Raw genomic sequence first — 14191 nt, 5'->3', positions numbered from 1 at the left:
TAAGGATGAATAAACAACTCAAGTTCAAAGAATGGGAATAGCCATACATGAGTGTTACAGGGAGTCTTCTAACTGCTAGTGGTTAGCATGTTATGGGCACCTTTGCTGCCTATCCATAGAAATGGACAGGGCTGCTGCATTGCATTGCTCCATGGGGGCACTATAATCACAAAATTTAACATAAATAATGCTTCCTGGAGTTATGGTGCCCCTGGGTATGGAGACTGTTGGTTGATCTAGCCTTGTCTGAGAAGTGAAGGGTCAGTTAAGCACTTCTACTGTGTGTAAATAGTAGGGCTTCTGGTACAAAAGTGATTATAGCATTAAAAAAGTTAACGTTTTTGATAACAGATGCATCGTGTAATGTTCACTTTTTTACATTGTTGAAACAGGGGGACAGCCTCACAAAAGGAGAAAGACCTCTGATGCAAATGAAACTGAAGATCATTTGGAATCTTTAATATGCAAAGTAGGAGAAAAGGTATGATCAAAATAGGCACAGACTGTTATGGGCTTAGGGTTGTAGTTGACTGTGCTTGATTAGTTTCTGCATCTGCAAACTCGATGATCTAAGTTGTGGGCAAAGTTTGTATTGCCATATATCTATATCCCAAAGTTAATGCATGTTAAAAGCCTTGGAATGCAGAGAGTTAAATGTTATTAGTAATTTTCATAGAATATGAGTCTTAGAAGGGACCTTAGGGAATAGTCCACTCAATTTAAAAATGAAGACCAGGGGCTTCCCTGGTGGCGCAGTGGTTGGGAATCTGCCTGCCAGTGCAGGGGACATGGGTTTGAGCCCTGGTCCGGGAAGATCCCACATGCCGCAGAGCAGCTGGGCCCGTGTGCCACGCTACTGAGTCTGCCCTCTGGAGCCCGTGAGCCACAACTACTGAGCCCACATGCCACAACTACTAAGCCTGCGTGCCTAGAGCCCATGCTCCGCAACAGGAGAGGCCACCATAATGAGAAACCCGTGCACCACGGCGAGGAGTAGTCCCCGCTGGCCACAACTAGAGGAAGCCTGTGCGCAGCAGTGAAGACCCAATGCAGCCAAAAATAAATAAATAAAATAAATAAATTAAAAAAATTTTTTTTTAATGTATTAAAAAAAAATTTGAAGACCGAGGAAGTTCTGGATAGTTGAGGTAATTTGCCCAGTCATAAAATTAAGTGAATTAGTTAGAGAAGTAGAATAGAGCCCAGAATGTCCTTGCATTTCTAATACTTGTTCTGCTATCTTAGATTGCTTTTTAAATTTTATTCGTTCTCTTTTCATGGTTTTCTAAAGAATAATAACAACTGAATTTATTTATACTAAACTGTCAGTGCCTTATGCGTAACTTTTTTATCGTCACCTAGAAAATTTTAATGCACTAATTGCTGAGTACTTGACAGATATTTAATATGCTGTCCTCTACAGAGTGCCTGCTCTTTGGAGAGCAACCTAGAAGGCTTGGCTGGCGTTTTGGAAGCTGATCTTCCTAACTATAAGAGCAAGATCTTAAGGCTTCTTTGTACAGTGTATGTATACAAAAGATTTATGAATCCAGGTGATAATGTATTATCTACTCTTAAATGCTTGTGAATGTTCAGAAGATGTGTTTATGTTCCATATGTCATCTGCTTTCATTCTGTGGGGAATTTGTCAAACGAAATGACCTTTTGCCCTTTGGCGAACTCTTAGAGATAAATAGGATGAAAATTGAGCATTTTCTTTGTTTCGTTTCTTGGATCCTTAGAATCATTTGAGTTGACTACTTTTAAGTGAGAAAGTAGACAGCTTCACATTCAGCGATTTTCTTTTAAGCACGTACAATTAAATATATATAATAGAGTTTAATTTATACTTTTAATCAGTAGTATCAAACATATTTGAGAACCAGTCACTCGAGTAATAATGGCCCTTCTTAGAAAGTTGAAGATACTTTTGACGCTATGACATAATAGGCATAATCTTTCTCTGAATTAGGTTAGCTAGAACGAGTATCAGCATTTAATTTGTAAGGACATTAGAATGGGAAAAGTCTCACATGAAATCATGAAACAGTCTCTCCCAACAGTGGAATTAGCAATCCAGACTTCCTCATCACTCAGGGGGACATTGGTCACTCTAAACTGTATGCTTTGCAAAGGAGTATCTCTGACTTCTGGATAAAGGAGTCTTCATTATGAAGGTGCCTTAAAATGTTATTTCAGTTATTTTAAAATAATGGGTTTTTTAAATTGCTTACAGCTCAGTTTTGAAATTTAAAAATGTACACACAAATTGAAACTATCAGTGGATTTTACTTTAACATCTCATAAAATACAAATAATTTCAGATGTATTTTTTTTAAAGAATCTAGTTAATATTCAGGAAGACATGTCCTTAGACTAAGAAACTAATACTAAGAAAAGTTATTTGGCTATAGTTATCCAGAGATTCCTTCTGTTTTGAAAGTATTTATTAGAATAGAGTAGATTTATGCTTAAACTCTGATGGAAGCCATGACTTTGAAGCAGGGGAGGGTTGAGGAGGAATGGTTACTATCAATGCAGTTATTTTTTTAAAACCTAAATTGTCCCTAACACTCTTTGCTAGGAACCTTGGGAAAATGCAAAAAGTATAAGAGAATCTGAACAATCAGGAGTTCCCATTTGCTTTTCTTTTTTGAGCTAATTTCTAAAGGCTGCCTAAATTAGGGATCAACATTTGCTTTTTTCAAAGATTTATTACTGTAATCCTCTTCTCTACTTTTCAAATAACTTCAATGAAAATTAACACACTTGAGTAAGCAAACTGGACGTAAGGAAATCTTACTGTATCAGAGTACCATGTTAAAAATTCAACAATTTAACTGATAGGAACTGGTTTTAGTTCTGAATTTTTTCTAAGCAACTAGAATAGTGTTTCTCCAAGTGAAATTCTGATCCCGTGACATTTGGTCGGCTAAGTTTAGAAATGTTGATTGCTCCATCTCCCCCTTAATGATTCTGCATTAAATAAACTTGTTTCACTCAGCAATTGCCAGATATCTTACCATGGAAACCATTTTCTGTAGACCTGCTATTCAATTCCACTAAGCACATTGGAAGAAAAACTGGTCTAGCGTCAGTTATATCTATTTTAGTTTGATGACTTAACAATTAGAGTGTTTTACTTTCTTAACTCTTGGATTAACGAACTAGAATTAAAATGAAAAAATTGAGGGAGCCATGTCTGCAACTCTTCTCAATATTTATGCCTTTTCTGACATAGTTTTAAAAACATAGCTAAATGTAATGCTTTTCTAAAGTTAGTAAAACAATTTAAAATTTTATGTAGTATAAAATTCAGCAACTTAATGCTGTTGTTTTGGGATCTTCTTATTGTGCTGGGTTCTCAAATCAGTGCACGTCTGTTACCTGAGAAGTTGACAATTTATACAACATTAGTTGGACTACTAAATGCCAGGAATTACAACTTTGGTGGAGAATTTGTAGAAGCCATGATTCGTCAACTTAAAGAGTCGTTGAAAGCAAACAATTATAATGAAGCTGTATATTTGGTAAGTTTTTTGTTTTTTTGGCTTTTGGGGAGCTTTTTGGTATGTTGTGACTTAGTGTTGGGATGAAGGGGAGAGGTGAGCTACAACCAAATAATTTATCTTTTCTCTTGAAATACAGTTCCCCACTCACCACAACAGCTGCTCTTTTGAAACCATTCTTTTTTTTTTTTTAATCTTTATTGGAGTATAATTGCTTCACAATACCATGTTAGTTTCTGTTGCACAACAAAGCGAATCAGCCATATGCATACACATGTCCCCATATCCCCTCCCTCTTGAGCCTCCCTCCCATCCTCCCTATCCCACCCCTCTAGGTCATCGCAAAGAGCCGAACCTGTCTCCCTATGCTATGCTGCTGCTTCCCACCAGCCAACTATTTTACATTCGGTAGTGTATATATGTCCATGCTACTCTCACTTCACCCCAGCTTCGCCCTCCCAACCCATGTCACCAAGTCCAGTCTCTGTGTCTACCTCTTTATTCCTGCCCTACAACTAGGTTCATCACTACCTTTTTTTTTTTTTTTAGATTCCATATATATGCGTTAGCATACGGTATTTGTTTTTCCCTTTCTGACTTACTTCACTCTGTATGACAGACTCTAGGTCCATCCACCTCACTACAAATAACTCAATTTCACTTCCTTTTATGGCTGAGTAATATTCCATTGTATATATGTGCCACATCTTCTTTATCCATTCTTCTGTCGATGGACATTTAGGTTGGTTCCATGTCCTGGCTATTGTAAATAGTGCTGCAGTAAACATTGTGGTGCATGTCTCTTTCTGAATTATGGTTTTCTCAGGGTATATGCCCAGTAATGGGATTGCTGGGTCATATGGTAGTTCTATTTTTAGTTTTTTAAGGAACCTCCATACTGTTTTCCATAGTGGTTGTATCAATTTACATTCCCAGCAACAGTGTAGAAGGGTTCCCTTTTCACCATACCCTTTCCAGCGTTTATTGTTTCTAGCTTTTTTGATAATGGCCATTCTGACCGGCGTGAGGTGATACCTCATTGTAGTTTTGATTTACATTTCTCTAATAATTAGTGATGTTGAGCATCTTTTCATGTGCCTCTTGGCCATCTGTATGTCTTCCTTGGTGAAATGTCTACTTAGGTCTTCTGCCCATTTTTTAACTGGATTGTTTGTTTTTTTGATATTGAGCTCCATGAGCTGTTTGTATACTTTGGAGATTAATCCTTTGTCGTTTCATTTGCAAATATTTTCTCCCATTCTCAGGGTTGTCTTTTTGTCTTGTTTATGGTTTCCTTTGCTGTGCAAAAGCTTTTAAGTTTAATTAAATCCCATTTGTTTATTTTTGTTTTTATTTCTGTTACTCTAGGAGGTGGGTCAAAAAAGATCTTGCTGTGGTTTATGTCAAAGAGTGTTTTTCCTATGTTTTCCTCTAAAAGTTTTATAGTGTCTGGTCTTAACATTTAACTCTTTAATCCATTTGGAGTTTATTTTTGTGTATGGTGTTAGGTAGTGTTCTAATTTCATTCTTTTACATGTAGCTGTCCAGTTTTCCCAGCACCACTTATTGAAAAGGCTGTCTTTTCTCCGTTGTATGTTCTTGCCTCCTTTGTTGTAAATTAGGTGCCCATATGTGCGTGGGTTTATCCCTGGGCATTCTGTCCTGTACCATTGATCTATATTTATGTTTCTGTGCCAGTACCATACTGTCTTGATTACTGTACCTTTGTGGTATGGTTTGAAGTTAGGGAACCTGATTCCTCCAACTCCATTTTACTTTCTCAAGATTGCTTTGGCTATTTGGGTCTTTTGTGTTTCCATACGAATTGTAAGATTTTTTTGTTCTAATTCTGTGAAGAATGCCGTTGGTAGTTTGACAGGGATTGCATTGAATCTGTAGATTGCTTTGGGTAGTATAGTCATTTTCACAATATTGATTCTTCCAAACCAAGAACATGGTATATTTCTCCATCTATTTATGTCATCTTTGATTTCTTTCATCAGTGTTTTATAGTTTTGTGAGTACAAGTCTTTTGCCTCCTTAGGCAGGTTTATTCCTAGGTATTTTATTCTTTTTGTTGCAATGGTAAACGGGAGTGTCTCCCTAATTTCTCTTTCTGATTTTTCATTGTTGGTGTATAGGAATGCCAGAGATTTCTGTGCATTAATTTTGTATCCTGCAACCTTACCAAATTCATTGATTAGTTCTAGTAGTTTTCTGGTGGCATCTTTAGGATTTTCTATGTATAGTATCATGTCATCGGCAAACAGTGACAGTTTTACTTCTTCTTTTCCAATTTGTATTCCTTTTATTTCTTCTTCTTCTCTGATTGTTTTGGCTAGGACTTCCAAAACTATGTTGAATAAGAGTGGCAAGAGTGGGCATCCTTGTCTTGTTCCTGATGCTAGTGAAAATGCTTTCAGTTTTTCACCATTGAGTATGATGCTTGCTGTGGGTTTGTCATATATGGCCTTTTTTATGTTGAGGTAGGTTCCCTCTATGCCCATTTTCTGGAGAGTTTTTATCATGAATGGGTGTTGAATTTTGTCAGAAGCTTTTTCTGCATCTATTGAGATGATCATATGGTTTTTATTCCTTAACTTGTTAATGTGGTGTATCACATTGATTGATTTGCATATATTGAAGAATCCTTGCATCCCTGGGATGAATCCCACTTGATCATGGTTATCCTTTTAATGTGCTGTTGGATTCTGTTTGCTAGTATTTTGTTCAGGATTTTTGTATCTATGTTCATCAGTGATAATTGGTCTATAATTTTCTTTTTTTGTGATCTCTTTTTCTGGTTTTGGTATCAGGGTGATGGTGGCTTTGTAGAATGAATTTGGGAGTGTTTCTCCCTCTGCAATTTTTGGAAGAGTTTGAGAAGGATTGGTGTTAGCTCTTCTCTAAATGTTTGATAGAATTCGCCTGTGAAGCCATCTGGTTCTGGACTTTTGTTTGTTGAAAGATTTTTAATTACGGTTTCAATTTCATTACTTGTGATAGATCTATTTATATTTTCTAATTCTTCCTGGTTCAGTCTTGGAAAATTGTACCTTTCCAAGAATTTGTCCACTTCTTCGTGGTTGTCCATTTTATTGGCATATAGTAGTTTTAGTAATCTCTTATAATCCTTTGTATTTCTGCAGTGTCAGTTGTGATTTCTCCTTTTTCATTTCTAATTTTATTGATTTGAGTCCTCTCCCTTTTTTTCTTGATTAGTCTGGCTAAGGGTTTATCAATTTTGTTTATCTTCTCAAAGAATCAGCTTTTAGTTACATTGATCTTTGCTATTGTTTTCTTCATTTCTATTTCATTTATTTCTGCTCGGATCTTTATGATTTCTTTCCTTCTACTGACTTTGGGTTTTCTTTGTTCTTCTTTCTCTAGTTGTTTTAAGTGTAGAGTTAGATGTTTATTTGAGATTTTTCTTGTTTCTTGAGGTGAGATTGAATTGCTATAAACTTCCCTCTTAGAACTGCTTTTGCTGCGTCCCATAGGTTTTTGGGTCGTCATGTTTTCATTGTCATTTGTTTCTATGTATTTTTTTATTTCTTCTTTGATTTCTGCAGTGATCTCTTGGTTATTTAGTAGCCCACTGTTTAGCCTCCATGTATTTGTGTTTTTTACAGTTTTTTTCCTGTAATTGATTTCCAATCTCATAGTGCTGTGGTCAGAAAAGATGCTTGGTAGGATTTCAGTTTTCTTAAATTTTCCAAGGCTTGATTTATGACCCAAGATATGATCTTTCCTGGAGAATGTTCCATGTGCATTTGAGAAGAAAGTGTATTCTGCCACTTTTGGGTGGAACGTTCTATAAATATCAGTTAGATCTATCTGGTCTATTGTGTCATTTAAAGCTTATGTTTCCTATTTATTTTCTATTTGGATGATCTGTCCATTGGTATAAGTGGGGTGTTAAAGTCCCCTACTATTATTGTGTTACTGTCGATTTCTCCTTTCATGGTTGTTAGCATTTGCCTTATGTATTGAGGTGCTCCTCTGTTGGGTACATAAACATTTATAATTGTTATATCATCTTCTTGGGTTGATCCTTTGATCGTTATGTAGTGTCCCTCCTTATCTGTTGTAGCAGTCTTTATTTTAAAGTCTATTTTATCTGATACAAGTATTGCTACTCCAGCTTTCTTCTGATTTCCATTTGCACGGAATATCTTTTTCTATCCCTTCACTTTCGGTCTGTATATGTCCCTAGGTCTGAAGTGGGTCTCTTGTAGACAGCATATATATGGGTCTTGTTTTTGTATCCATTCAGCCAGTCTATGTCTTTTGGTTGGGGTATTTAATCCATTTACATTCAAGTTTATTGTCGATATGTATGTTCCTATTACCATTTTCTTAATGGTTTTGGGTTTCTTTTCGTGGGTCTTTTTCTTCTCTTATGTTTCCCGCTTAGAGAAGTTTCTTTAGCATTTGTTGTAAAGCTGGTTTGGTGGTGCTGAATTCTCTTAGCTTTTGTTTGTCTGAAAAGCTTTTGACTTCTCCATCAAATCTGAATGAGATCCTTGCTGGGTAGAGTAATCTTGGTTGTAGGTTTTTCTCTTTCATCACTTTAAGTATATTCTGCTACTCCCTTTTGGCCTACAGAGTTTCCACTGAAAAATCAGCTGATAACCTTATGGGGATTCCTTTGTATGTTATTTTTTGTTTTTCCTTTGCTGCTCTTAATACTTTTTCTTTGAATTTAAATTTTGTTAGTTTGATTAATATGTGTGTTGGTGTGTTTTTCCTAGGGTTTATCCTGTATGGGACTCTCTGTGCTTCCTGGACTTGGGTGACTATTTCCTTTCCCATGTTAGGGAAGTTTTCCCCTGTAATCTCTTCAGATATTTTCTCAGACCCTTTCTTTTTTTCTTCTTCTTCTGGGACCCCTATAATTTGAATGTTGGTGCATTTAGTGTTGTCCCAGAGGTCTCTGAGATTGTCTTCAATTCTTTTCATTCTTCTTTCTTTATTCTGCTCCTCGGCAGTTATTTCCACTGTTTTGTCTTCCAGCTCACTTATTCATTCTTCTGCCTCCATTATTCTGTTATTGATTCCTTCTAGTGTATTTTTCATTTCAGTTATTGTATTGTTCATCTCTGTTTGTTTGTTCTTTAGTTCTTTTAGATCTTTGTTAAAACATTTTTTGTATTTGTTTTTTGGTATGTTATGACTTAGTGTTGGGATGAAGGGGAGAGGTGAGCTACAACCAAATAATTTATCTTTTCTCTTGAAATACAGTTCCCCACTCACCACAACAGCTGCTCTTTTGAAACCATTCTTTTTTTTTTAAATAAATTTACTTATTTTATTTATTTATTTTGGCTGCGTTGGGTCTTCGTTGCTGCACGTGGGCTGTCTCTAGTTGCAGTGAGCAGGGGCTACTCTTCGTTGCAGTGCATGGGCTTCTCATTGCAGTGGCTTCTCTTGTTGCGGACCATGGCATCTAGGTGCACTGGCTTCAGTAGTGTGGCTCGTGGGCTCTAGAGCGCAGGCTCAGTAGTTGTGGTACACGGGCTTAGTTGCTGTGTGGCATGTGGGATCTTCCTGGACCAGGGATCAAACCCGTGTCCCCTGCATTGGCAGGTGGATTCTTAACCACTACAACACCAGGGAAGTCCCAAAACCATTCTTATTAAAGATACAGAGCTCATTACCGAGTCCAGTGGCTTCTGTTAACTCAATCCTAGTTGACCTCCCTGTAACATGGGATGCTTTACACTACTTGGTTTCTGCAGCACCACTCTTTTCAGGACCTCCTGTTGTCACTTACCTTCTATTCCTCAGTCTCCTTTTACTGGGTAACCTTCCTTTGCCCCTTAAATTTTTGTGTTTCCCAGGATTCTGTCCTCACTTCACTTTTTTTCAAACATTCTCTGCTGAAGCATTCTCATTCTCTCTTATAGCTTCATAAACTACCTTTATTTTGATGACCTTCCCCCCTATCAACTCTAATCTGTATCTCCTGCTTCAGCCATTCTCCTGAGCTCCAGACCTTTGGTCCAAATACTACCTGGATAGCCCTAAGGTATTTTGCCTGGAAGTCCCTGAATTAATGCATTCTTCATACCTCCTTTCCTGTGCCCTCAGCCCAACCCACACAAGTGGCTGCTATTTACGGGATAGCCCGTCCAGAAACCTGAGCATTAATTTTTGTCTTGCCTTTGCCCTCTCATACTCTAAGCAGTCTCCAAGCCCTGTCTGTCCTGCCTCCTAAATTTCTCTCCAGTCTGTCCCTTCTCCTTGTCTCCAGGGCCTCTAGTGTAGTTCATGCCTTCCTCATAATGTCTTAACAGCTCTTAACAGATCTTTTTGCATCCAGATTCTCTGCCATTCACTTTATCTTCTATAGTGGCACCAGGATAGTCTTCTGTAACTAGGCTCTGTTCATGTTGGTTACAGGTTAAAAACCTCAGTTCCTTCCCATTTTCTGCAGTGGATAGTCTTCAAAGCCTGGTGCATGAGATGACGCAGGAAGTAAATATCAGAACTGTTATTTATCTTAAATGGAAATGGAATTAAGCCTTATTAATACATAACACATAGATTGACAGTGGGCCAACTTATGTTTATATATAAGTAAATATTTATGTGTTGAGGTATGTGATCAAATTCTTTTCTACTGAGTACATAATCAAAAGAGTTTGGACATTCATCAGGCTATTAAGTTCAGATTCCATTAAGTCTGATCCTTCATGGTTGCCCCAGTCTGTTTCTCTTTGCCTCCCATATACCCTCCAGCTCTATCTGAATTACTTGCTGGTTCCTGAACACACCTTGTTTTTGAACCTTTCTGCCTAGAAGCCTCTCCTTGCTCTCCACATGAGGACTACTTTTTTCATCCTTTATGATCTAGCCCGATTGTTACCTCCTATATGATGTTTCCCCCTACTCCCTTTGTCCCTATTTCTAGAACACTTTATTTATCTTTTAGTATAGGATTTATCCATCTGGGTTGAGATTGTGCTTGTCCCACTAGTCTGTGAGCTCCCATGTGACATTGACTTTAATAGTGCTCAGCAGTGGCACACAAAGGGCACCCAATAAATATCTGTTCATAAATTTCCATTTCTGTGGTCCAGTGAAAATTTTTTCACAGCCAAACAGAAAAGAAGATTTTTGGTTGTAATAACTAGAATATTACAGTTGAGGTTCTTAGTCTAGGATAAATGTAAAGCTATAAATGCAGATTCCTGTCCTTCCTACAGTCTCTGTCACAACTACTCAGCTCTGCTGTTATAGCACAAAAGCAGCCACAGACAACATGTAAACAAATAAGCATGGCTGTGTAAAAGTCAATTTGCGGACAATGAAATTTAATTTTATATAATTCGTATGAATCGAAATATTCTTTTGGGTTTTTTTCAAGCATTTAAATATTTAAAAACCATTCTTAGTTTGCAGGCTGCTTAAAAAACAGGCAGTGGGCTAGATTTGGTCCTTGGGCTATAGTTTTTCAGAACTGTGGTTTCAAACATTACAGAATTGCTTGTTTTATAATTATTATATAGGACATTTAGATTTCATAGAAATTGTTCTCCCCACCAGGTCCGTTTTTTATCTGATCTTGTGAATTGTCACGTCATTGCTGCCCCATCAATGGTTGCTATGTTTGAAAATTTTGTAAGTGTAACTCAGGAAGAAGATGTGCCTCAGGTAAGAAAACCCCTTGTGCTGAATCTCATCCATATAGTACCAGGAATTTTTCACTAGTAACCCTTTAGTAATAAAAACAGAAGATTAACAGTAGATTTATCACACTATAAATTCTTAATGTCTAAAAGTTAAGTCAACTGGTATAATGGTGGGTTCTCGTGACATCTGTACGTTAGTTAAATGATTCTGTCTAGTAAGATTAAAGCTAATATATCTAAAAATGCTCTAAATGAGCCAGATGTCTTTGTTAAGTCCTACTGAATTGCGTCCATAGGATTTCATTCAGGAATAAATATAATATGAATGAAAATTCACTAGCACCTATTTTAAATGTACCTTTTAAAAAAAATTCTTTAGGTGCGCCGGGATTGGTACGTGTATGCATTTCTATCATCTTTGCCCTGGGTTGGAAAGGAGTTGTACGAAAAGAAAGATGCAGAGATGGACCGAATCTTTGCCAACACTGAAAGCTATCTTAAGTAAGGGCACAGCAGCCTGGTAATGATTTTATGTCCCCTTAAGTTTTTTCAGAAGAATTTTGTTATAAGTTTCATTTTCTATTAATAGGTAATTCTTTGGATATTGTTAATATCTACTTAGTTACAATAAAGCTAAAGGAAGTCTAAAGATAAAAATCTGCTTTCTCATTACACTAAGGTACCTTTAAATGATTTTTTAAATGTTTTATATTTTTCAAAAGTTGTACTGTTTTTTTAATAATATATAGATGTTTGCAAAAGAATGAAAGTAAGAGTATGAATATGCTAACATTTGAATATTTCATTCCCCCTTTTTATACAAATGATAGTCCAGTATACACATTGTTCTTCTATACACACTTGCTTTTTTTCCCCTCTTAATATAGTTTGGATTTGTTGCATAAGATATTTAGTTCTACCTCATTCTTTTTAATAGCTGTATGGTATTCCAGTCGTTTAATGCACCATAATTCCTTTAACTAGTCTCCTGTTGGTAGCCATTGAGGCTATTGCAAGTCTTTGGCTATTTTAAACAGTGTTTCAGTGAATATCCTTGTACATACATCTTTATGTACATGTACAAATATGTTTTGGGGTGATGTGAATTCTTAGAAATGGCATTGCTGGGTTGAAGTGTCTTAACAATTTTAATTTTGATAGATTTAGTCAGATTGCCTTCCAAAGAGATTATACTCTTTCAAATGTCGTCTAAAGAGATTATATCAGTTAGCCCTCTGCCAGTGATGTTTTTGAAACCCTGTATTTGCCTACATTTTGGCAATGTAATACATTATCAAAGATTCTAATATCTGCCAATCTGATAGGTTAAAATGTTTCACTCCCTTAATTTGCATTTTATTAATTATGAAAGCAACTGAATATCTTTTCATGTTTTAAAAACCTAAATGTAGATTTTCATTCTTACCTTTAGAAGACGCCAGAAGACTCATGTGCCCATGTTACAAGTATGGACTGCAGAGAAACCGCATCCACAAGAAGAGGTAAATTGATTTCAGTCTCTTGTGATACAAGCACAGAGTAGATTCTTATCTCTGTGACATACTCAAATCATCCCATTTTTATACCTTAGCTGGGTTTTCACATTTCATATCAGGGGTTCAGCTCCTCATAGCCCTAGGCATATAGTGGATTTTTAATAAATGTTAGAATGTCATGAAAACATTCCCTATTCTTGGGGATTCCAGATATCATAGAGTTGATGTATTTTTTATTTAAATGCCCAATTTGAAAATATAAGAGGTAACAGCCCCAGACAGACTTTATAAAATAATTAAAACAAAAACAGAAACTTAGCAGTATTCCTTAGTACTGTATTTAATTGTAAGTTAGCTTGCTTTTGTATCCTGTATTTTAGAAGGCAGTAGATTTTTGGTTTTGTCTAGTCAAAATGTTATTTCATCTAGCCTCCAAATATCTATTAATTGTTAAAAATTAATCTGTCTTTAGTATTTAGATTGCCTCTGGGCCCAGATTCAGAAATTGAAAAAGGATCGCTGGCAGGAGCGGCACATCCTAAGACCTTATCTTGCCTTTGACAGCATCCTGTGTGAAGCACTGCAGCACAACTTGCCTCCTTTCACACCACCTCCTCACACTGAAGATTCGGTGTACCCGATGCCAAGGGTCATCTTCAGAATGTTTGATTACACAGATGATCCTGAGGTACATGCATGACCAACAAAAGTGCCTTTCAAAGAGCCTGTGTTGTGTTGTAATTGTGGTTTAATCTTGTTTGAATTATGCCTATGGGACATTTTAATTTTGAGTTGTTTATTATCTAAGAGGGTCAATGGCAGTGAAGTTAACAGTTTAATTCAGTGAATGGTATCCCCTCATTATTCAAGAAATCATATTTAGGCAGTGTAAATTGACAGCACGGTGTACAATTGAAGAGTGTAGGTTTGAGAGGCCAAGTAGTTTGGGTTTTAATCCTGGCTTAGTCATAGCCCAGCTGTGTGATCTTGAGTGAGTTATTTACCTCTCTACCTTAGTTTCCTAATGGAATAATAATAGTATATATCTCATAAAGTTGTAATGAGGATTAAATTATTAACATACATAAAGTGCATAGAACAGTATGTGACACGTGATGAATGCTCAATAAAGTGTTTTTAATTTAAAAATCCCAAAGATTAGTATAAGCTGACTTTATAGTTCCTAAATATATATACTTTTTATTATGAGGTCAGGTTGTTGACAGCTGTTATACTTTAGCAAGTAAGAAAATGTATAATTTTGATATTAACATTTGATATAAAAATTTACATTTTAACTGGGCTTTAGTTACTTTATACCTTTGCATTTGAATGACTTTTTTTTTTAATTTATTTTTGGCAAAGTTGGGTCTTCGTTGCTGCGCACAGGCTTTCTCTAGTTGCGGTGAGCGGGGTCTACTCTTCCTTGCAGTGCGCGGGCTTCTCATTGCAGTGGCTTCTCTTGTTGCGGAGCACGGACTCTAGGCACACAGGCTTCAGTAGTTGTGGCACATGGGCTCAGTAGTTGTGGCTTGTGGGCTCTAGAGCA

At 36.6% G+C, this 14191-nt stretch overlaps 1 protein-coding gene across 4 annotated transcripts in view; it reads left to right on the top strand.

Annotated features, from left to right (window-relative positions):
* The window catches only part of NCBP1 (nuclear cap binding protein subunit 1), a 41041-nt gene that overhangs the window by 6362 nt on the left and 20488 nt on the right, over positions 1-14191 (top strand). Inside the window, exons 2-8 of one of the 4 annotated variants that reach the window (XM_082468628.1) lie at positions 393-481; positions 1424-1524; positions 3374-3530; positions 11061-11168; positions 11526-11647; positions 12579-12648; positions 13115-13330. In XM_082468628.1, coding sequence (XP_082324754.1) covers positions 393-481; positions 1424-1524; positions 3374-3530; positions 11061-11168; positions 11526-11647; positions 12579-12648; positions 13115-13330 — 863 coding nt within the window. Of the gene's footprint in view, positions 1-392; positions 482-1421; positions 1554-3373; positions 3531-11060; positions 11169-11525; positions 11648-12578; positions 12649-13114; positions 13331-14191 lie in introns of those variants that run through there. The other 3 variants (XM_082468630.1, XM_082468629.1, XM_082468631.1) reach the window with 3 other exon arrangements.

The sequence above is a fragment of the Balaenoptera physalus genome, assembly GCF_965194825.1.
Source record: "Balaenoptera physalus genome assembly, chromosome: 7".
NCBI classification, from domain to species: Eukaryota; Metazoa; Chordata; class Mammalia; order Artiodactyla; family Balaenopteridae; genus Balaenoptera; species Balaenoptera physalus.
This window is presented reverse-complemented; position numbering and strand designations above follow the sequence as displayed.